Source organism: Poecilia formosa, unplaced genomic scaffold (assembly GCF_000485575.1).
Source record: "Poecilia formosa unplaced genomic scaffold, Poecilia_formosa-5.1.2 Scaffold164, whole genome shotgun sequence".
In the NCBI taxonomy this organism is placed as follows: domain Eukaryota; kingdom Metazoa; phylum Chordata; class Actinopteri; order Cyprinodontiformes; family Poeciliidae; genus Poecilia; species Poecilia formosa.
This window is the reverse complement of record NW_006800103.1, coordinates 74337-98029: the sequence shown is the minus strand read 5'-3', so window position 1 is coordinate 98029 and position 23693 is coordinate 74337. Positions and strand designations below refer to the sequence as shown.

The following is a 23693-nucleotide window of genomic DNA, read 5'->3' as shown; positions in this document are numbered from 1 at the left end:
TGGTGTGTGTGTGTGTGTGCGTGTGTGTGTGTCCATTAAAGTGGTGTGTGACCTGATGAGAACTAATGGATTGACTGGCAGACCCAGTGGGGGAGTGGGTGTGTGGACGGGGATTAACATGAAGGACAAACACATCCAGGACTAAATCATTAGACTTTAGTTGGTAGTGACTGCAGGGCCGTAAAACATTTTGTAATGAAGCTGCTGCTGAGATCTGTCCCCTAATGAGATCTGGTTCCTGTTTTTCAAGAACCCCATTCCTTGGGGCGACGTCTTGTTGACAGATTATTTCTCGTATGCTCAATTTAATTTTTCACCACAAAAATGATGCAAAGCAATGCAGCAACTTCTTTGGAGGAGAAGTATGTGGTCTGTAGTATTTTCTCTTGAATATGGGTAAATAAGGCCATAACATGTTGTTTTTTGCAAACCTGTAGCCAAACAATCATTTTGAAGTTTTTAACTCTACAAATAAGGTAGTTTTGTAATTGCTTTTTGTATTTCATTAAGTTATCTTGGACTAATTTTGAAATTTGTTTTATAATCTGAAATGCTTGCAGGACTAAAATAGATATCTGTAAGGATGGAAGTACTTTTTCACAACACTTTAAATGTACTGCAAAAACACAAAATCTTACTGAGTAGTTTTGACTAGTTTCTCGTCTAAGTATCTTGAAATTAGACTAAATTAACTTACAAGTAAGTTTTCAGGAGCTTCTTCTAAGTCAGTATGTCCTTAAAATTAATTTAAAAAAGTACTGGTACTTGCAGATCATTTCACTGATAAAACATTTTCCCACATCATAAGTGAACAAAATCTGTTAGTGTAACTAACTTTTTTATTTAAAAAAAAAATAGTCAAGAATAATTGTCTTTAAAAAGCTCCTTCTAAGTTAGTCTTGTTGTATTTTAATTGTACTGAGACATTTGCAGTGGAAACTGGACCAAAAATACTTGGTAAGATTTTATGTTTTTGCCGTTTGTTCTGCTGATAGTGTGTTACCCATAACTGCATGTGTAATTACAATGTGAAATATTCATCTAAGCAAAGAATAATACTGAAAACATAAGTAACATGTGACCTAAACTAATCTTGAAAGGTTTAATCGGTGAGGATTCTCCGAACCAAAAGGTTGCAATAGAAGCAGACGAGGCTGCGTCTGACAAACAAGACGATGGAAGAAGAAAATAACCAAAATGTGAAAATGAACAGATGAAAACATGGAGCAGTAAAAATACAGCAGGTTGAATTAACCAAAAAAAGAATAAAATTTTGACATGACAGGATTTGCGTATTTTCAGGGTCAGACCATTATTTACCACCTTATGCTGAAAACATAAACACACACTAAAATGCTGCCTGTCAGCCAATCAATGCCTGTTCAGCTAAAAAAAAAAGCTCAAATGAGGGAGCGATGTGTGAACAGCGTTTCCTCTCTGCTTCTCCTTCCTGGTTTTTGCAGCTTTCGCTCTGATGAGCAGCACCAATGCTGACGGTTTCACTACAATGCAGAACAACATCAGGTGGAGCAGAAATGGCAGCGCGCTCAGGAGTGACATGCTGCTCAGTTTACCTCACAGCAGGTAAGGTCTGCTATCATTTACCTCACAGGTAGAGACACTCAGAGAGTTTGTTGTTTTCAGTTATAATGTGGTGTTTAGGCACAGGACTCATATTTAAATATATATATTTATATACACCTACAATAACATACAGAGATTAAGTAGTGAAAATCTGAGGTTGAATAATGAGTGGGATGAAACAACTGTTTGTCAAACTTTCATATTTCCTACAGGAAATGACATAATTTCAGTTCAATCAGGTTTAGCTTTAATTTATATAAAGATATTCTAAAACTCGCATGATAGATCTGCATTTTCTAAATAAATTTGATCTTGTTGAAACATCATTAGGTGAGTCTCAAAGAAAAAGAAGAGAAGTTTCTGACCTTCGCTTCACAAGACTGAGCCAACATGTTGTGTAAAAACTAATATTTTTGTTTTATTGAACCTTTGATTTGGAGAAGTTGAACAGCGGCGATGAAAACTGAACAGTCATAATGAACAGCGTTGTTTACCAGATTCCTGTAGTCATGTCGCAGTAACAATCACTCGAGTTATGTTGTTTTCTAGACTCTTAAAGATGCTTAAAGTGACTTTTTAAATAATAAACGAAATTCTCCCTTTAGTTTTTGCTTTGATTTTACTCATAAATGCCAAATCTTGGTTGTAATCAGTTTTTTTTTCTTTTTTGTGGTGGAAACTTCCAAGTTTTTGACTCTCAGTTTTCTGCGTTGAAGCTTTGACATCATATCTCCTCCACCAATGTATTTTACTCTTACAGTTGGAAAAGTTTATTTTTCTATGTTACAAATTTTAGCCTCTGCACTGCAAAAACACCAAATATTACAAAGTATTTTTGTTTAGTTTCTAGAGCAAATAATTTATTACATTTAAAATAAGACAAAACTTACCAGTAACTTTTTAGCAAGATATAAGGCCTTGTTTCAAGTCAATAAATCTTGAATATTGATTTTAAAAAAGCAGCAGTTCTACTGGCAGATTATTTTATTACAAGTCATTTTTCCCACAGTATAAGTGAAATAATCTCCCAATAAAAAACTGTATGTTTTTTTATCAATATTCAAGAATTACTGACTTTAAGCAAGCTAGTATATCTTGCTGAGAAGTTAATTGTAAGTTAATTTTGTCTTCTTTTAAGTGCAATTGGTCGTTAGCATTGAAAATTAGACAAAAATTCTTTGTTCCATTTTTTTTTTTTTGCGTTTTGTTGTTTTGGACCACCGGTTTTATTTGTTTTTTTTCAAAAAATAATGTATTTTTTAATTTGAATTGAATTTGGACATCAATAGGGGCCAAATTGTAGTTGAGATTCAGATAGCTCATCTCTGGATCATTGAGAAAAGAGTCTGTAAAGACATTTTTTTATCACAAACTCAGTACATGTTACCAGTATGATGCAGTATTTCATAAAAAGGTTTCTTATGGAACTCCAAACTGAGCTGGCAGTTTCATCTCATTGTAACTGTTCAGAGTTGATTCAGGTGCATGTTTCATGTCTGAAAAATACTTTTTTGGTTTTGATATTTGCTACTGAAAGGGAGTTTACAAATGTCCTCTGTCTTTCAGTTCTGTTGTGCTACGTTTGTGCAAAAGAGGAAAAGAAAATTGTAAAAGCAAGAGAGAGAACGAATGTCACGCTGCAGCCGGTAGAAAGCCAACACAACGCCCGGGTTGTGTGGACCTTCGGAGTTGAAAGCCCAAACATCCGAATAGCATCAGCAAACCTGCGTAAAGAAGTGAAATGTGACTATGAGGAGAAGTTCAGAGCCAGACTTCTTCTTGACAGCCTCACCGGAGCTCTGACCGTCTCACAGCTGGAAACCAGCGACTCAGGCGTTTACCAGTTCCAGTCCATCAGCAGCAAAATCCTGAGCAGAGATTTCCATCTGACTGTCTACAGTGAGTAGAAGCATCTTTTTATCACCATATAATAATCATCACACATCTTTACTAAATGAGCAGCTACGCCTTCATTAAGAGTAATGTGTTAAAAAATGGATGTAAAACATTTCCTTAGTACTTTTGTCTCAAAATTAATACTTAAAGAAATGAAGAATTAGACATTTCCTTCTGTCCAGACATTGGTTTTGTGGGAAACCATAATTCAGGTGTTTCCCCTCTTCAAGGCTCTTTTTAAGTCACCAGGGTAAATTTCAGGGACTGTTTCTAGTGTTTCCACTGCATTTATCAGGGTAAAAAGTCACAGGCTAGACATTTTTCTCAGATGAAGGAGAGCACAGCACTGTTTCCCTTACCAGGAACTTTTATTTATTTATTTATTTATTTATTTATTTATTAAGGCAGGTTTAAGCTTTTTTCATTGACTGATTTTCTGTTTTTTAATTACATTTCAATCTGAAACCCATTCTATCAACTATAACTGTTGTATATTTTCATATGGCTGTTTACAAGCTTCTTTGTGACAGAAAGAGAATATCCTTCATTTATGTTAGTATTTAAAACAGTTTTTTTTTCTGAGCCACAAACAAAATCAACCACAAATAGATTTTTGTTCTAATGAGGCACAGTTGCAGCTGCTCTGTGTGTGCGGCTTAGTGATGCATCGCTCACATTTCATTTATTACAAACCAGCAGATGTAACAAACTTCCTCTGAATTTGAAGTGTCAGTGTAGGGACCTTTGGTCGCTTTACAGCAACCTCAACAAAACAGCCACTCTACCTGTAGCACCTGCAGAACAAAACCTCTGCAACCAAATATTTAAATATATTCATTTTTGTGGATATTTTCTCAATTTATAAATAAAAATAATGTTTTTACATATATTAAGTTTATTCAGTTATGTTTTCCTTGAGTTGTTTTTTTTTTTAACTGATTCTGGATATTAAAATTTACTTATATGTCCAAAACTTCTCACTCTACATGTGACAAACATGACTCCTCCCATTGTTTATCGTAAAGATTGGATCTAGGTTAATTAGTCAGTGGAACTGTACTTATAAACTCAGAGTCCTCTCATCGTTTCTCATGTTTCTTTCCTCAGGTTTCCTGCCTGCGCCGTCCATTACCGTCAGGTCATCTGTCGTTAACAGCAGCTCTGCTTCAGTCACTGTGGAGTGTTCAGTCCAGAACAGCAGGGAGCTGAAGCTCTCCTGGTACCGAGGGACCGAGAGACTGAAGCAAACCAGCAGTCCCAGTCTGCCCACTATGCTGACGCTCTCTCTGGAGGTAGACGCCCCTGATGGAGACGACTACAGCTGTGTGGCCGAAAACCCTGTAGAGAGACAAACCACCAAACTGCTTACGAAGGACGTTCAGCTGGGAAATGCAGGTATAGTTAAAAATAATGGATGTTTATAGTCTCCTCTCTTAACACTAACCTTTCAATGACTTAAGTGAACTGAATAATTACAGAGATACAGGCTACTGGAGTTGGTTACTAGCTAGTTGAGTAACTTTTTTTGAAAATCTTTACTTTTAGAAGTATTTTTACTGCACTGTACCTTTTATTTTTACTTGAGTAATTTTATTATCTAGTATTTGTGCTCTTACTTGAGTAAAATTTCTGGATTTTCTACCCACTGAATGAAAAACAAACATGTTTTAACCACAAATTAACCAGGGAGACACACTGTTTTTGTTTTTAATGGGTTGCAGTTTTTGTTAAAGTTTTAAAAGTTATTTTATTGAAAGAAACTTATTTGGAAAAATTGTCATTTTGGTCCTTAAAATACCAACATTTCCACTTAGCTTTATATTTTGTTCCATCTGGTAATGTAATATTTTAATATTAAATGATTGATCGTTTGCTCAGTTACTCAGTACTTGAATAAACCTTTTACCTAACACTTGATTAAAAGTATGTTAAAGTAGTGCAGCTCTTAATTGAGGACAGTCTTTGGGTACTCTGTCCACATCTGCTAGCTACTAACCAGATTCATCAATAAAATAGAAATCAGTTTTTGGAAAATGATTGACACTTAGCAGTGAATCAACGCCTCCGAAAAGCTTCCACACTGCAAAAACACAAAATCTTATGAAACAATTTTAATCTTGGGACACTTGAAATAAGACAAAACTAACTAACAGGTATGTTTTCAGTCAATAATTCCTTAATATTGATGGAAAACTACTAGTTATAATTGAAATAATCTGCCATTGGAGCTTTTTTTTACTTGCTCCATTTTGTTTGTGTTCTTCAGAAAACAGCAGCTGGTGTCAGAATGAAGCCACCGTCAGGCTGATCGTTTCTGCAGGAATTGCCTTGGTTTTGATTCTTCTTCTGGTTGACTACATCAGGTTCTGAGGATGAACCATGAACTAACGGCATGGAAACCCAACACTCGCTGGTTCTCACACTGGAGCAGAGACAGTTCATGCATTCAAAACTTGGTGAACTACAGTTTTTGTGTTAAAAGAATCTAAGAAACAAACCCTGAGAGCACAAATTACCACAGCAAAGTCTGTGATGAACTGGACCCAGTACTGATGCTCGACTGAATGTAAGAATGTAATGGATCTGCGAGTAAAGTTTTAACATTCCCTGCGATATGACAAAATATAACCTGTAAATAAGTTAGTTTTTACATTCCAATCAGTAGTTTGATCACTGATAGTTTGTAACTTGAACTTGTCTGTTTAATTTGCATTGTTTGTCCCTCTTCCACCAAAACACTGCATAAAATAGTCCATAAAAATGTATTATCCATTATCTAACTGCTAAGATTGAAGCTAAATGCTAGCTAAGCTAAGCTAAGCTAACTATAATTGATTCACCTGTTTACCAAATACCTGCTCATCTTAAACAACTGGTTTTGTAATTTAAAGTGCTTAAAGTTATCTAGGGTTTTCCACCAATTCTTGCTTTCCAGAGTAGCTCCCATAATGACCAACACATAAACAATGAGGTTAGTAAAAGTTGAGCTGTAATGTATGCACCTTCATCCTTTATCTGACAGTAAAATTAGAGCTGATTTCCGGTGCACCTCTTTGGTAGCGATACGTCATTTTGAAGAAAGCCTCCATCTCCCGTCCTTGTTTTCGGAGAGCGCAGCATCCTGTGTGGTCAAGGGGCAGCAGTTCAAAACATTGCGGTTGCCTTTATTTTTCACAGACTGGCCTTGATAAACACAAAGAACTCTGCACAGACGTTTCGTCTGATAAGATTAAATAAGACATGCATCTGTTACTTTTGTTTTTCATTTATGTTGTGAGTCTGTGACAGACTATCATGAAGGTGAAAAATACGATGTGTGCCCAGAGTTTGGGGGTTTCAGAAACCGTTCAGAGGAACAGAGAGCACTCTCACTTCCTGTGTAGAAACATCTACAGGTTAACCTTTACCACATAGGCTACTTTAACTCAGAACAGTGGAGATTCAGACTCCTCTGCTTATTTTGACTAATACAACATAATGAAGTGAACAACCATGATGAGATTAAATAAGCAGAAAGTTCTTCCCTTTCCTCTTTGCAAAATCCTTCAGGCTCATCCAGATTTGATGGACATAGTGTGAGATCACACATTTTCAAATCCTCTCAAGGATTTTCATGTAATAACTAATTTCCAAAAACCAGCAGGGTGTCTTTTTAAATCGTCTCGGTTATTTTTAGAAGCAGTAGAAACCCAAAGGAAAATCATGCAAAATATGAATTTTGAATAATCCTTTAATAAGAGGAAAGGAAATAAGAACATTTTCAGTAACTAAGACATTTTTTTGTTTGATGTACAGGTAGATTTTAATAAAATATGTTTTTGTTCAACGTCTCTGTCCCTGATTTATAAAGGATCTGCGTCACAGGCTGAAGTCGGTTCTAGTGATGGCAGTGAGGACCGGCTCTAACACTGGTTTCCTGGGTTTTCTGGTCCACAGCAGGGCCAGACCAGCCTCACGAAAACTCTGATGGAAAAAGTAGATGAGAGGGTTCAGACAGCAGTCCAGGTATGACATCACTGACGACAGCGTCCTCAACCAATCAGGGGCCGGAGCCAGGTCCGTCCTACCCAACAGGATCAGCTGAACGGTGGATGGAGCAAAGCATAAAAACAAACATGTCAGGAGTAAAACTACAGTTTCTAAGATATTCTTCTACACGGAAGACAGTCGTTTGGTTTCTTTCTTTTTTCCATGCTTTGCATTAGTAGATGCAACAGCTTGTGTTTACCTCAGACATAAAAAAGGGAGTGTAGCAGATGATGTAAGAAGCCGCTAGCAGAGGGGTCACCTCGGACAAATCTGTGTCTTCATCGCTGAGACAAACAAGAAACACAATAAAAAGGAGGTTTAATCGTCACACAGCCTTTCATTAAACTGCTGCTTGCAGTGAAAATTTGGTGATTTCAGGATTATTCAGTCAGTTAACAGATAAAACCTGTTGCACATGAATGGCCTAATCAGTATTCATCAGATTTTTGAAGACAGCTGGTTGCACAGCGCTTTATTTTGGAAAATCAAAGTAAATATGTATACAATTATACACCACACTTTCCATTCTTTTTAAATAAGTTGAAAATCTTTTATCATTTGTCTTCTACTTCACGGTTCTATTCTTCTTCACTAACCCTAACCCAGTACCATTTTGTGTCTGTATATCATCTACAATTCTAATAATAAATTTGAAAATGAAGAACATTAAAGATATTTGTCAGATATTAAAGATTCTCTGTACGGTTGACAGTCTACCGTACAGAGAAGTATAGAAAACTGTCAACAGAGGGCGCTACATGTCAGATTGTTTTTCTGTTTGTAGTCGTTCTGCTGCTGGTTTTTATCTGTCATTATTTTTATTTAAAACTTTGTTCAGGCCATTTTTTAATTGCTTCCTTTGGCATCACTCAACATGTAGCTGTTGCTGTGTGAATGAACTTCTCTCCTGCTGCTGTAATGTAAGATAAACCCATTAACTGTAAACCTTCCTGCTGATGTTGTGTGACGTTGTTCACCTGGTGTACCTGTTGCTGAAGCGACAGCTGACAACGATCCTCACAGAGCAGATGAACATGAGGAGGAAAGGAAGGAAGATGCAGATGGAGAAAGCACAGAGGATGTAGGTCATCATGTCCGAGTAGCTGCTCTCCCAGAAAACGGCACACAGCATCTCTGAAGGATCGTACCTGAAAGTGCAGAAAAATATTTCTGATATTTATAAATGAACAATGACTTACATTTCTGAGCCAACTACTGTACAAACCTGACCCAGTCATAGATGACAGGGATGCTCCCAAATACCAACCCCGTTACCCAGGAGGTCAAACAGGCTGCTGCCATGAAACCAAACACAGCACTTCCTGTGGGCGACGTGCCAATCAGACGCTGCGCACTGAGGACGGCTGTGAAATTCATTAAAATTCAATTAGATAAAATTATTATATATTAAAATTTCCTGCACAAAGTGTAGTAAAAAGAAAGAATGCCCTGGGTAAATACCCACAGCAGATCTAACACTTTGACCTTGTAGTAAAATGGAAAAAACTGCATAAAAAAACAAATACTGGCTCGTTACTTCCTCTGGATTCAGAGGGAAATCAGAAACCTTTAGCTTCATGTGAGCACCTTTAAGAAAAGAACATGCTCTTTCAGTGAAAAGCAAGCAAGTGTCTGTAAACAGAGCAAAAATATCAGCAACGGCATTTAAAGCAGCATTTTTTTAAACTTTTCTTTACAGTTTCTGGAGATCAGTTTCTCCTCCTCGACTCCACCATAGTTCCAAAATGAGATTTTTTTTCTATTTGTCTCTAAATCATTTAAACAATCAGATGCAATGATGAACCACTGATAAACAGTGCATAGAGTTTTAATTTCATTGGTTTAATAATGTTTTAAAAGCTAAGTTCCTCAGAGTACCTATGCTGCCTATGGATGAGGTGATGAAGGCAAACTTCAGCAAGCTGACGACTTCACACCATGGAGACTTCTGTCCCTCCGTCAGGGCGGCCATCATGGATCCAGACGTGATCAGAAGTGAACATCCTGATTATAAATCATAATTTAATGTTAAAAAGAACCTTTCTACTAGTACAGTCAAACAGCATGGAAGTACACATAAAAATATAGCGGTAAAGTGAAGCGACATAAACATGGTTTCACTGGAAATCTTGAAAGTGGTACCTAGATCTGACATGGTGAGACTGATGAATGGAAGCCAGTAATGGCAGCAGAACTGACCTCTGCACTGAAAACAACAACATAAAGGGAGCAAATGGACAGACACCACGTCATATTTTTGAATAAAATGTGAAACACAGTCCTTTACGAGCGGTAAAATAGAATAGAATAACATACACTGGAAAAAGAAACCTGTGATCCAACTTAATTTAGTGGAAATAACAAAAATGATTCATATAAGTAACAAAAAATTTCCAAATTCGGGCAAATTAAATTTTTTCCAATTCGTTTTTTTTCATTAAATTTTTTTAAACTTTTACCAAAATTTCCGGTTTTTTTTGGTTTTGTTGATTTTTTGTTTAAACCTTTTTTTTTTTCTTTCTTTGGTTGGAAATTCCGGAATTTTTCTTCAGTTAGGGTTGGAATTCTTTCCTATTAAATTTCTTCAGTTAAAGTTAAAAGTTCCGGGTTGTTAAAATTTTTCTTAAAGTTTTTTTTTTTTTTCCTTTCAAAAAAGTTACTCAGTTACTGTAATTGAGTAAATGTCACTAGTTACTTCCTCACTAAGTATAACTGAGGTCTGGAGTTAAATCAGGACTCCATAAAAACCATGCATAGACTGAAAAGAAGTCAATATTGTGACGATCTTACCATGACCTTGATGATCAGAACCACACTGTTTCCAACAACTCCCACGATCATTTCTCCACCCAACACAGCCACCAGCAGCCACTTCTCCTCCTCAGACCAACGCTTTTCAGGGAGCAGAGTCCCATTCAAGCCGTCACTCACTGGAACAGAGGAAATACAGAACGCAGATGAGTTCAGCTTCCCACCAACATATTAAGTTACACTGAGAGATTTCATGAGAAAAAGATGTAACACAACAATGGAAAGGAACAGAGTACAATTTGGAAAATGATCATTTAAAAGATTAATTGTTCTGTGAATTAATAACTCTACCAACAGGTTTATACGGTCAAAATGATGCTTACTGGTCCAGCGAGCCCTCGAGCTTCAGCACCGATAACAAGTGAATGTGTTCACAGAGCCCAGATGAAGGAGTCATCAGAAACCTATTCAATTAAACTTCACACGCTCCATTGCACTTACGCAACAAGGCTTGTGTACTCTTCATATGCCTGGGCATTTCTGTGAACATGTCTTACTAGTATTGTGTAAGACGTTTGGCTGTGTAGCAGAAAGCAGTAAAACAATTTCATTTCTGCTTTCAAACATCTAGAGATAGAGACAACATTCGGACTATTTATTCGTATTTCTATTTGGTTCTCGTGAAATCAGCTGCATGACATTTTACCATGTTGTATTGTTTTGACCAATTACTAAACACAACTGATAGCAAATAAGACTCAAATTCTGACATACATAAGGAACAGTTATTACAGTTATTATTATTAGTAGTAGTATAAGTAGTAGTAGTTTTTTAAAGTACCTTAAGTGCTGCTCTGCCTTAAGTCATCAACAGGAGAGTGCTGCTGCCCTGTTGTTATATAAAACACAGTGCAGCCCCTAAAGTACTTTTAAAAAGAAAATAAGAAACAAATAATAATAACAATAATAATGATAAATCGATTTGCTTAATTACTTACTTTTTTTATTGATAAAATGTTTGTTTATAAATACAAAGAAAAAAGGAACAGAACAAAGAATGTGTGCACAGCCTTCTGTAAGTGCATTGGAAGAAAAACCAAAACATAATCAGAAATCAGACATAATCATAAATAAAGGAAAAACAATTCAATGACCTATAATGTCCATATATGTTTTCAGCTTTTTTGTTTGTACTTTAGGAAATAGTGCACAAATACAGGTTCGATTTCTTTAACCAAAACTTTAAAAAAAAAAGAAAAAAATAGGTGAAGATGATGAAAATTTACATTTGTGGATATGAAAATTGCCAAATATAACTAACAATTTGCTTATCTGCCAGTGTTATGTTTGCATTCGTGTTATTTCCATGGAAGCCAAAAATAATATGCGCATACAGTTATTGTGAAAATATAGTAACAGCTTTTCATACTTACTTACTGATTTGTGTTTTTCATACAGCCGTCCAGTAGGTGGCGGTATTCATTACAAAGTAAGTCACAGCTGCAGAGGAACTGGTCATATTGTGTAACTTCCGGTGTTCGCCGTCTCTCCTCTTGTAGCTAGTAGTCACTTTTCGGTAAGTTAGAAATGCTTAAAGGTGATAAGATATAATTTTTTTCTGCAGTCATTCTTAGCGGTGTCAAACCTTGGTTTTAGCTTTTGGTTGGCGCTGAGAGGATACTTTTATTCCTCATTTATTTGAAGCGACCTTTATTCAGACGTCCTTGACAGCCGTAGTTGCACCGACGCGGACATTTCTCTGCTCATTCACAGAAAATTAGGTAATTGACATGGATAAAACTCAGCTTTGTGAATATTTAGTCCGGTGCTGTGCAGAATTGAGTCACCGTGAGGCTCAATGAGAGCATTAGTCTCCACAGTAGCTCTGCTAAACGTGTAGAATAATGTAAAAATACCTGTTTGTTACTGACAACATTCATGTTGCATTGTGGAAAATAGAGAATTTTAAACTCAGTGTATGTATGATATTATTTACCAGAGCTTTGCGTTATTATTTCGTATTAGATAGTAAAAATGTGTTTTCTACTAGTGATGTCTGTCTGCTTGTGCAAATTATAGTACTTGCCACCAAAATTTTGCGATATCCCTCGATAAACAATGCTGCAATCTGTAACATGTGTATATCAGGATGGTTCATTGCTGTGAAATATAATATTTCTTCTTATTTTTATCTAATTTAGAACAACAACCGCACAGGTTAGAACCCAGAAGGTTTAGAAATTACTGAAACATTTAATAATTAGGTTGAACTGTATTGATATTTCCATTTTTACACAAAAAGATTTGAAACCTGGTATTTACAGTCACATCTTAACCCAGTTTATGTTTCTCTTAAAGGTACAGTCTTATTTAGAATCGTTTTGAAGATATTCAGCACACAAATACTGAATGGATGGATATATTTAGATTTTATATTAAAAAAAAGTCTTTTTTAATGCCTCTTTGCATCTGTTCTTACAGCTCAGGAAGTGACATTTAGCTGAAAATATATTGTATTATTATTTGTTTCAACATTATCCCACGTTAGCATCTTGTTAACAAAGCGCTTTCTCAAAAAAGGCAGTAAAAGCGGATACATTTTTTCAGATAAGCTATTATGCGATATTCCACACATTAAAACATTGATGATAAAAGTGATTCTAGTTATGCCGCTGCTGAATGCATGTTTTATAACATGTTTCCTCCACAACAATGAAAGTCTGCTGATGCTTTAGTTAGCCTCTAGTCTTATTTAAAATCTTAAAAATTGTTTTTTTTTCTAGCCCTACTCTCATCATTGAACTGTTAATCAAGAATTTCTGTTGTCTTTTGTTTCTTTTTTCTCGTTTTTTTAAAGTGTTTCTGGCTGGTAGCATTACCAACTAGTCTGCCACGCAGTTTGGTTACAGCTGCAGTTTCATCCAGTGTAAACACTTGCTTGATGGTAGCTTTAAATGATGAGCACATCCACCATAGGAAGCACCAGATCCAAAATAATCTCACCCAGCAGTTTGAAACAATGCTGCCTCAGTAGATTCCCTGCTTTAACTCTGCCTGTTTCTCCAGCTCTCAATAAACTTGTTGTGAATCTCAGACTGCATCTGGTTTTAATCAGTCAGTTAGTTTTTGATTGTTTAGCAGTGGGTGACTTGTTACTGTCTGGCTGTTCTTTTGGGCATATGAAAAAACATGTCAAAACTTCAGGTGTAATAGAGTCATAGTGCAGTTATTCTACGTGATACAACATTATGTTAATTTTGCTCTAACGTACTCTAATGATGCTTTATTGTATTAATTCTTTTGCATCTGCTTTCAGCTTTAAAGTCCTGATGGCTGCAACCTTTCGTTATCTTTACTCCGTCTCAAGGACAGGTAAGAGTTTTCCCTAAACTGATTTGAATCTTATTTTCCATTGGATATTGGTTTGATTGTGCTTCCTTCAGGCTCTTTGTAAAGATTCTCCTTTAACAAAATAATTACTGGTGCTTTCTATCTTAAGCTGAGCAGCAATTACATTAAAAAAAGCTTTATTTAACTTAAAGACATTATAGTAGCCCAAAGTGCTTCACTGAGTTACTCTGAAACAGTGGGAAACAACAAGCGACTATAAAAACGCAAAGTAAATAAAACATTTTAATATAATTCATGCTGTTTTTACAGCAATATTTATTGGTTTAAGTTAAAAAGCAATTATCAAAAACAGAAACAACTATATAAGGCAAATATTAAAAAAAGAAAGAAAGTAAAATCCCAATTTAATTTCACAGTTTTCCTGTTTTTTCTCCACTTCCCTGGTTTAACATTTTCAGATAATGAAGATTTGTGGTACCAGGTCTGCTCTTGTTGAATGATCTTATTTTGTCTGCTATGTCTATTATGTGTGTTTTTGAATAATAAAGGAGTGTGTAGATTTTTCTCTGTAAGTAAATTGTTCATTTTGTGTCATCTGTTGAACATATAAGTCATTTTTATTTTCATTTAAGTACCTCTTAGCATTCTAACTGTGTAAAATGCTCATTTAAAGGCTTCATTTAAAACAGTTTCTGTTAAAAATGGATGCATTTAACCTAAAAGAGCTAGTGAATACTGATTAATTTTACTGTGAAAAGCTGCTAGATTGTGTGATTGTACAGTGTCATGTTGTGCATGTGTGTCATATTTACAAATAACTACATAAATAAAGTGGCAGCTGTTAAATTGTGTGCATTAAAGAAGTTTTTATTTATTTAAAGCAGTGTAAGAACTGTTTTAAATATGTTTGTCTCTGTGTTATTTAGTGAACACTGATGTTCAATCAGCTATCAAGTGCCTTTTAGGGAAACTTCACATCTTATAAATTTATTATGAGGTTGATAGTTATTTATTTATTTAATTTATTTATTTCATTTATTCATAGGCACTTTGGCAGCTGCCCAAGTGAGGTCCTTCAGTGTTTCAGTCCAGAGGAATGGATTCAGTAAGTACCAGTTCAGTACCGATTGCACCATTAAACACATTTTCATATCATTTTATCAGACACACACACACACACACACACATACATATTGTTTAGGACTCAAAGTGTATCTACTCTTCTAAATCCTGATGTGTGTCAGATAAATGAGGATCTTATTGTCTGCAGAGTATGTGAACGCCCAGGAGCTGCCGACAGACATGAAGTCCATCACAGACCGATCTGCACAGACGCTGCTGTGGACAGAGCTCTTCAGAGGTCAGAGGTCATGATGTGGATTAAGGGAGTTGTAGAAAAATGAGAGGCAAACGGTCATCAGTCGCTGCGTTTCCATTACAAATGTGCACAAACCTTTGTCAATATTCCGCTAATGTCAAAAAAGAAACAATTTTGCAATTTCTGTGTTTCCATTAAAATAAGAAACACAATTAAAATCACATGTGAATAAGTTTCTTTACACATTAAGTCATTAAAAAACAAGCTGCGTCATCATCCTATAACTACTTCCGGCCGTCGTCTTCTTCATGGTTTACGCCGATGGCAACATCAGATTGTTGATCATGTGACTCGTGATGCAAAAATAAAAGTGTTTCCACTGCAGTTTTGCAAAAATAAACCAATTCCAATGTGGCTGTAAAAAAGAAGAAAAAAAAACACTTCATGCCACCACCAAAACCTTTCAGCTGAAAACATTTTTTTTAATTGGTGTGTTACCATTAAGGGGATTTATCTGGAAAATGTCAGATTGCATAATCTGACATTAGCTGCATCAATGGAAACACAGCTACTGCTGCATTTTATATCTACACAGATTAATTTATACTACTGATTTTATGTTCTCAAATAAATAATGCAATTCTAACTCTTCATTGATTTATATATCATCGGGCCAATAAGTTAGGCCAATATTTGCCGTTTTATTAAAAATAGATTAATATATGCGAGTTGTTTCTTTTCTCTGTGAAAGGATTGTCATTTTTTTCTTTTTGAAAACAAGTTTCGTACTCAGGTGTGAATGATTTGGTTTCAGGTCTGGGCATGACGATGAGCTACCTGTTCAGAGAACCTGCCACCATTAACTACCCGTTTGAAAAGGGACCGCTGTCGCCGCGCTTCAGAGGAGAACACGCTCTGCGCAGGTTGGGACGAACTACATGTTGATGATTTTTGTCGGAAATCCTTCAACCTCACAAAATAGCTGTTATATATTTAGCTTTTCTTCAAATATTAGAGAAAATATAAAAAAACAGACATGCAGTAGCGATGCTTAGCCTTTTTAGCGCTTTAATCATTTTAGCCTCTGCGTAGTTTAGGATTTATCAGTACGAATTTAAAAGTTTTCTGTCACTGAGATCAGATAAACGCAGAACTTGTGTCCCACGCAGCTGCAAGATGATTGGCTCCCAGTTCACATCTCCAAAAGAAATACCCTCTACTTTTTGTAGTGCTTATAGGATTTGTTTTGATTGATGTATTTAATCTTATTTAAAATAGTGGCAGCATTTTTACACTTTTCTTTGCAATAAATTTTAACAGGTATCCCTCAGGAGAGGAGCGCTGCATTGCCTGCAAACTTTGTGAAGCCATTTGTCCCGCCCAGGTGAGCGCACAAGAGCAGACAAACTTAATACAGGGTGACTAAAATCCTGGAAAATGTTTGAATTTCAACCAGGTGTTTTCAAGGTTTGGAACGTGCTTGATTTCCAAATCTTTATTGAACAGTTTTGCAATAAAGTGCAAGTAAATGTTTGATTAAAAGCCTAAAATTGGAAAACATTACAGTTGGAACCAGATATTTTCATAATACTTTAATAAGAGACACACATTTTTTTCTCACTGTACAAAGTTAAATCAGACTAAACTTTTCTTGTTTTAGGTTGGTTAAAGTTACTAAAATTATTTGTATTTTCAAAATGCCAGAAAACTTAGCAAGAACATTACTTGTTTTTTTCTAGGTTGTGTTTAGCATGTAATCTGAGCAGGAAAGTCATTTAAATAAACACAATTTGGCTTATTTCAGTGTTTTGAATATTTATTATTCCTAATGGCTTAAGGACGTATTGATCATCTTATACATTGAGAAATGGTTTTGGATTTGGGGTATTTTTTGTTAAATTAGTGGGGTTTTTTTGTTTTTTTGTTTGTTTGTTTTGGGGGGTTTTTTTGTTTATCTTGTGCCTGCTGTAGAATGTAGAATACTAACATAAAAATTTATTTAACAGTAATAATAATATTTTTTATTGTTTTTATCTCGTGTGTGGTGCTGGAAAAGTATAAAAACTTCCCTGAAAAATCCTTGAAAAGTGCTTGAATTTTCCTTTGACAAAAGTGTATAAATCCGGTAAATTATAGTTCCAGTTTACTTTCATTGTCTGTCTCAGGTTGGAGTAAATTGCCTATAAGTACAGTCTAGTTAAGAGAGAATATCAAAAAGTAGTTCTTCCCTTTCTATGTTTTGGTAAAAATTGCATCTTGAAAGTTATTTTTATGCTAACATGGAAAGCGTCAGCAGATTTGTAAAAATGATGGATGATTCTGATCAAAAAGAAAACATATCAGTAATATAAAACAACTAGATAGTTCAGATAGACCTCTTTGATAAAACCTTTTACTAACATCTTTCTGCAAATTCCCACAATATTTGGATGTCAATATTTACGGTATCTGAGTATCTGAGTCGGTGTTGTTGGTTCCTGTCCTGTTTCCAGGCCATCACCATTGAAGCAGAGACTCGCGCAGACGGCAGCAGGAGGACGACTCGCTACGACATCGACATGACCAAGTGCATCTACTGCGGCTTCTGCCAGGAGGCGTGTCCTGTGGACGCCATCGTGGAGGTGTGTACACGTCTGCAGAATAATCGATCACTAAAATAATCATTCGTTGCAGCCCTAACAAATAACAGACCAAGAAAAATGCTGCAGGAAGGCCTGATAAGCAAAAGTTTGCTTTGTATTTTAAGGAAAATCTTAGTCATTAGTAATTTAAAACACATGTATGTTTTTCTTTTGCTATTGATCAAGTATGACCTACTAAATTACTAAATTTTTAACTATGGTAGCCAAAATGTGATATCTCTGGTTTAAGAACTGAAAATAAAAATGTTATTTTCAGATAAAAATGTTTTAATCATCAAAAAAATTAGTATTTTCAGATATAATCTTCTTTTAGGAGCATTTTGCATTTGTTTTTTACTTTCAATTTGACTCGAATCAAAATAAATTAGCAGTTCACTAGTATTTTGTTTGAAAATAGTCCAAACTTTCGCAGCAAAAAGTGTTACTGCCAAGCCAAGTGGAATAAAAATCCTTATTTTCCTTTTAACCCAAACATTCTCCTTCTGCAGGGTCCTAACTTTGAGTTTTCCACTGAATCCCACGAAGAGCTGCTCTACAACAAAGAGAAACTGCTAAACAATGGAGATAAATGGGAGGCTGAGATCGCTGCCAACATACAAGCCGACTACCTCTATCGATAGATGTCCACACACACAGCGCCTACATCACCGGGGAAGACTATAAACGTGACGCATGTTGAATCTGTACATACTGTAAGAATATTAACTCGGCTTTGATGGGTGAGCTTCAGGTTGGCTGAAGGAACCTTTGTTGACAACAAAAACCTAATTAAAACATTGACCTTTTAAGTTTACTCTCATTTTGTTATCATAAATATTCTTTATGTTTCCACCTCAAGGCTCTGTTGTTGCTCATTGTGCGTATTTATTATGGTATCAAACCACTTCGCTCACTCGGTGTCCACAGCTCTCTCCTATGTGTGTGGAAAGTCTTTCATTAACAGGATTTTAAGACGTGTCTGGTGCCTATAATTCTTATTAAAAAGTCATTTAAATTTACACTATTTCATCAGCAGGCTTATTTTGATGGCTCTTTATTTTGTCATGGCAGCTCAGTAAGAGACATGCACAGCCGTGGTTTTTTTCTTCAGTTTCAGACGTCATCATTATTACTAAATGTCAACAGGACAATTTTCCAACTTGCTGCTTTATAGATTTTGGCCGGCAGCTTCCAGCTCGTAGCAGCTTGTTGTGTGAAACATAAAGAGCGTTGCACACAGAGAACATTCAAATGAAACGGCATTTGAGCAGGAATTGGAGGATTAAGGTAAGTTACTGTTAATTGTTTAGTCAACCAAACATGGACTGGATGCCGAGGTCAGATTCCAGTTAACATTCGATTCTGTGTGAATAAATCATTTTATTGGATTTCACTGCAGACATTTGTGGTCTTTAAATAAAATTTAACTTTAAATGAAACATTAATTGTATTTTAAGTTGTTTCTTCTAATTTTTTAAATGGGATTAGCAATGATTTTTCCATTTTGTCATATTAGAACCACAAACGTTTTTGCATTATTATGGGGTTTCCATGTGATAAATTAACTTTTATTAGTGCATATGTGTAAATTAGAAAATGTTTAAATCTAATAATCCAAACTCAAAGTGAGACATTTAATTGTAAAACCATAGTTTGGTGCAAAAGTCTTGCATCTAGTGACTAAGTTCTAGAAAATGACTTGGGTTATGTCAGGTTGGATGAAGAGTGATTGAACAGAAATCTGTTGAAATCCAGGCTTTGAGTAGGCCATTCTTACCCAGATGCTGCATTGTGGCTCCAATAGCATATTTCCCAGTGGTAATGGTTAGGCATAGTGTTTGTTTTTCACCACAAACAGCATCTAATTGTAGTTTCAAAAGTTTAATTTACATCTCACTTTATGTTTTTGACAAACCACAAAGGAGATTTCTTTTGACTTTCTTCCAGAAACGTTTTTTCCAAAGTTTTCAACCAATAATTATTTGCGGATTCTCCCACCTGAGTTGTTTGTCTCTGCAACTCCTCCAGAGCTACCATGGGCCTCTTGGCGGCTTTTCAAATCAATTCTTTCCTCTTTCCATGTTTAGATGATGCATTCAAAGCTGGAATATTGTGTTATAATGTAATCTTAGATTAAACTTCAACATAAGTTTCTTCCTGCCCGTCTTCATGCTGCTTGTTCTCCAAAAACCAATGAAACAGTTTGTAATGAGATTCAATTACACACAAGTCGACTATTTGGAAATTAGGTAAATAGTTATATAGTATTAGAGATGGTGATATGTTTCATACCGTTTATTTTGGTTGTCAACTATTAAAGAGCAGCATAAAGATTCCTGTATTTCTCCATGCATTTATATGAATTACTTTACACTTAAAAAGTCATTTAGGGTTTAAAAAGAAGTTTAAATAAAGTAAGTGAATCTAGGCCTCATCCATTCATTCTTTAACTTATTTATTTTGGGGTTTCAGTATTTAGTTTCACAATTGAATACATTATTAAATCATTCATTGGATATATATTTGATTAATTAAAAATGGAAATACAATACAGAAACTATTTCAATGTAATTTATCAAATGCAGAATGAAATATTTAAATGAGAAAGTACAAATTTTTATTAATTACAGCATATGGAATAATTTGAATGTTTATCTTTTTTCATTGTCAGGGGTGGCAGCACATCCTGACATTGGTTTTATTCATCTGCTGGCAATGGGAGGGGCTAAAACTGTGGGAGGAAACGTGATTGGTCAGCAGTTTAGTTGCTAAGGAAGTTGACCAATCAGATGCAAGCGTCTGAAGCAAACCTGCAGTTTTAAGTATTTCCTGATAGAATACTTTTCAGGAAATACAAATGTCTAATAATGTTGCATGACAAAATTCACATAAAGAAACATAAACAGTAAATGGCTTCCAGTTTACACCCAGACTTCACTAAGCATGACAACAACATTTTGATCTGGATTTTGAACAAGTTAATTGTTTTATTCTTTTATTTACTGCTTTAATTATTCAGCCAGTTAATTCTGCCACAGGCAAAATGTTTAGTTTCTCATTCTTGTTCTTTCATAATATCTGAAATGAAGATCTACCCTGAAGTTTTTTAATCCTGTATCTAATTCACATTTGAAGTTGTATAGATTTTCTTTCTTAGTCAATGCAAGAAATTAAGTAAATTAATAATAGTAATTGCCTTCTTATTATTCTAGAGACTTCCACATAATTCTGAATCTCAGTTTTTTATTATTATTATTAAGATATTTAAACACATAGTTTAACTGTTGCAATTAAACTTACAACAGTTTAATTGCTACTGATGGTCTATGATTTCTCCCCTTCAGCCTCAGACTTTGTCCCAACCCCTCAACCCTGAGCTGGTCTGATGCATCTCATGAAAGGGGCAACTAGTTGATGCTAAAAAAAATAAAAAGCCGGTTTTGTTCTACTAGATTAAATGCTTGGCGATGGAAATGAAAAAAACGGAACCAAGCAAGTAATAGAGTTAGTTAGCGCTGAGGTGGGCAAATAGCCAAACATTGTGCTCAACTAAGAGTAGCACTACTTCAACACATTTTTAGTCAAGTAAAAGTATAAATAGTATTTGGTAAAAAGTCTACTCAAGTACTAAGTAACTGATCAAATGATCAATCGTTTAATAATTAAAGAATACATAAAAATATAAGGCTAAGTGAAAACTTTGGTATTTTAACAAAAATTACAATAATTCACATAAATAATAAAAAAAACAGGCAAAATAAAAAACGTTCCAAATCAGTTTCTTTCTATGAAAAATTTGTGTATCTTTAAACTGCAAGTGTGTGGGGTGCTGTGGTGGTGCAGGGGCAAAGCACAACCCATGTATGGAGGCCTTAGTCCTCATGCCAGTGGTTGCAGGTTCAATTCCTGACCTGGTGATGCCTTGCCGCATGTCTTCCCCCTCTCTCATAACCCTCCTTCCTGTCAAACTACTTTCAAATAAAGGCCACTAGAGCCAACCAGACCTTAAAGAAAAACAAAAAACTGCAGGTCTGTGTCTGGTGAGTTTTTGGTTAAAACATGTTTTTTATTCAGTGGGTAGAAAATCCAGAACTTTTACTCAACTAAGAGTAGAAATACCTTATAATAAAATTACTCAAGTAAAAGTAAAAAAATACAACATAGTAAAAATGCTCCTAAAAGTAAAAAAAAAAAAAAAAAGTTGTGCAATTAAATATAATTGAGTAAATGTAACTAGTTACTACTCAACCTTTTAACACTGGAACCAGTTTGAAGGAAGAACTTCCACAGTGAGTTTGTTTTAAACGAAGCAAAGCGTCTCCTGTCACCTTTACATCTGTGGAATCAAGACGTTCGCCAGGATGAGTGAGACGTTGCGTCACTGATCCATCTCACAGTGATTTGTAGCAGTGACATTGAAAAATCATTGAGACGCTGCAGATGTTCAGCTCTGCTAAAAATACCTTTGATCTATCCGGCAAATGGCAGCCATGAAGAGACCAGGAGGAGGTCGGCCATAACAGAGATCCAGCTAAAACAGAACCAGGTCCGGAAGAATCAGCCGCTCACATTTGGTGCCTTGCAAAAGTATTCATACCGCTTTTTGTTCCTGTTCTACAAACACAAACTATTGGAATCCAGTGATAGACCAGCACAACAGTGTGTAAATATGAACTGTTTGCTTGTTTGGTCTTGAGGCAACATAACTGCTTATTTCTGCCACCAAATCTAATAAAAAAAAAAAAAATCTAATAAAGTTAATTTTAACATCGTGAGTGTTTCAATTTGCATTATTGCTTTCCCGGATCCCCAGAATGCATTGCCTGTTATAGGATTGAATTGGGGCTGCGCCAGGGAAAGAGCTGGGAATCATGGGGAGAAGCTTGTAAGTAATTGGTATTTATTCAGGTAACTAAATTATGCAGAGTTCAGTCAGTTACAGAAAATCATACAACTGCAGATAGACTATTTCCCCTTTTAATGGGGGTTTATGTATTTTCCGGGCGCACAGTCCATTTTAAACCACAATCATAAAATAATTTTATTTTCAGTTGTTATGAAAATGCTATGGACATCAAAAATAACTTTAAGGAAATTTGACTTCATATCGTAGTCGTATCTGATGCTTTGAAATTGGCCACTGTCAATTTTTCAACACCCTCCTTCAGCATGTCATCACAACATTGCTTCTCCATGATGCCGTTTACAACCATTCTTAGAAATGTTCAGGCAAAATGTGAGGAAAAATCATGCCACTATGTACTTCCTGTTGTTGTCTTCTTCTTTGTGTTTAGCGGCAACATCCAGTAGTTGATCATGTGACTTGCGTGATGCGAAAAAAATGTTTCCATTTTACAAAATAAACCAATTTCAGCATGGCCAAACAGATGACCTCCTCCAAGCAGCAAAACCTTTTATCACAAACACAAGTTGTTGTTTTTTTCAATTTGGCTTGTTTCCATTAAGCAACTTTATTTTTGAAATGTCAAATTAATAAAAAGCGCAGCTAATATCTACAAATAATTTTGTGCAAAAGATGTAATGAACAGGTTTTCTATAGCCCATATATCTATCCCAACCTGTTCCAGGAAGCAGAATAAATCACTTTTAATCAAAGTTCATCCTCCTCCAACTGTCCTTCAAGTTCAATAGAAAATATTTCTGTCCTTGGGGAAATGGAGCATAGTCTTAGTAATAGCTTTGGATGTATATTTGTTTGTTATATAAAGGTAACCTACTATGCTTTAAGTCCAAATAAGCTGTGCACCCCTCACCCGCTCCAATTCAACATTTACATTCACATTCGAAAATGGCTGCAACCATACAGCTTTGAACAGCAGAAGTAGAGCCTCCTGCACAACCAACACAAATGCGCCAAGTAGTTTCTGGATAGTAAATCAACAACAAAACACTTGTCTTTTCCAGCAGCCATTGTACAGCGAATACAGTGGTAAAACCAGATGACCAAATGTGGTGGAGCTCGGCTGGGGTTGCTAAGTAACGGAGCAGTGTGACTCAACAATAGGAAGGTTTTTGAAACTACTCATTTTCTAGACACCAAAAACATTAACTTATTGCCAGAATAAATGGTTTTGCACTTTTTAGCAGCAGTAGAAACCAAAATGGAAGCATAAAAATGTGCA

At 35.5% G+C, this 23693-nt stretch overlaps 3 protein-coding genes across 5 annotated transcripts; 2 read left to right on the top strand and 1 right to left on the bottom strand.

The window, feature by feature from the left end:
• Nucleotides 1-1479: 1479 nt before the first annotated feature.
• Nucleotides 1480-6097, top strand: LOC103146620 (SLAM family member 9-like). The gene is made up of 4 exons (XM_007564619.2): nt 1480-1584; nt 3151-3483; nt 4588-4875; nt 5747-6097. The coding sequence occupies exons 1-4, from the start codon at nt 1488-1490 to the stop codon at nt 5848-5850; spliced, it is 822 nt and encodes a 273-aa protein (XP_007564681.2). The 5' UTR covers nt 1480-1487; the 3' UTR covers nt 5851-6097.
• Nucleotides 6098-6182: 85 nt separating this feature from the next.
• On the bottom strand, nt 6183-9782 carry LOC103146659 (C5a anaphylatoxin chemotactic receptor 1). Of its 2 annotated transcripts, none has more exons than XM_016677760.1 (5): nt 9388-9782; nt 8735-8873; nt 8487-8657; nt 7709-7793; nt 6183-7560 (listed from the first exon to the last, which is right to left on the bottom strand). In XM_016677760.1, the coding sequence occupies exons 1-5, from the start codon at nt 9482-9484 to the stop codon at nt 7339-7341; spliced, it is 714 nt and encodes a 237-aa protein (XP_016533246.1). In that variant the 5' UTR covers nt 9485-9782; the 3' UTR covers nt 6183-7338. The 2 variants fall into 2 exon arrangements, with proteins under 2 accessions (XP_016533246.1, XP_016533247.1); XM_016677761.1 differs by having other exon boundaries at nt 8496-8657.
• Nucleotides 9783-11746: 1964 nt separating this feature from the next.
• Nucleotides 11747-18569, top strand: LOC103146619 (NADH dehydrogenase [ubiquinone] iron-sulfur protein 8, mitochondrial). Of its 2 annotated transcripts, none has more exons than XM_007564616.2 (8): nt 11747-11836; nt 13577-13632; nt 14657-14716; nt 14882-14971; nt 15744-15852; nt 16250-16313; nt 17422-17550; nt 18060-18569. In XM_007564616.2, exons 2-8 carry the CDS (start codon nt 13590-13592, stop codon nt 18189-18191), a joined length of 627 nt encoding a protein of 208 aa, XP_007564678.1. In that variant the 5' UTR covers nt 11747-11836; nt 13577-13589; the 3' UTR covers nt 18192-18569. The 2 variants fall into 2 exon arrangements, with proteins under 2 accessions (XP_007564678.1, XP_007564680.1); XM_007564618.2 differs by lacking the exon at nt 11747-11836 and adding an exon at nt 11883-12041.
• Nucleotides 18570-23693: the final 5124 nt, after the last annotated feature.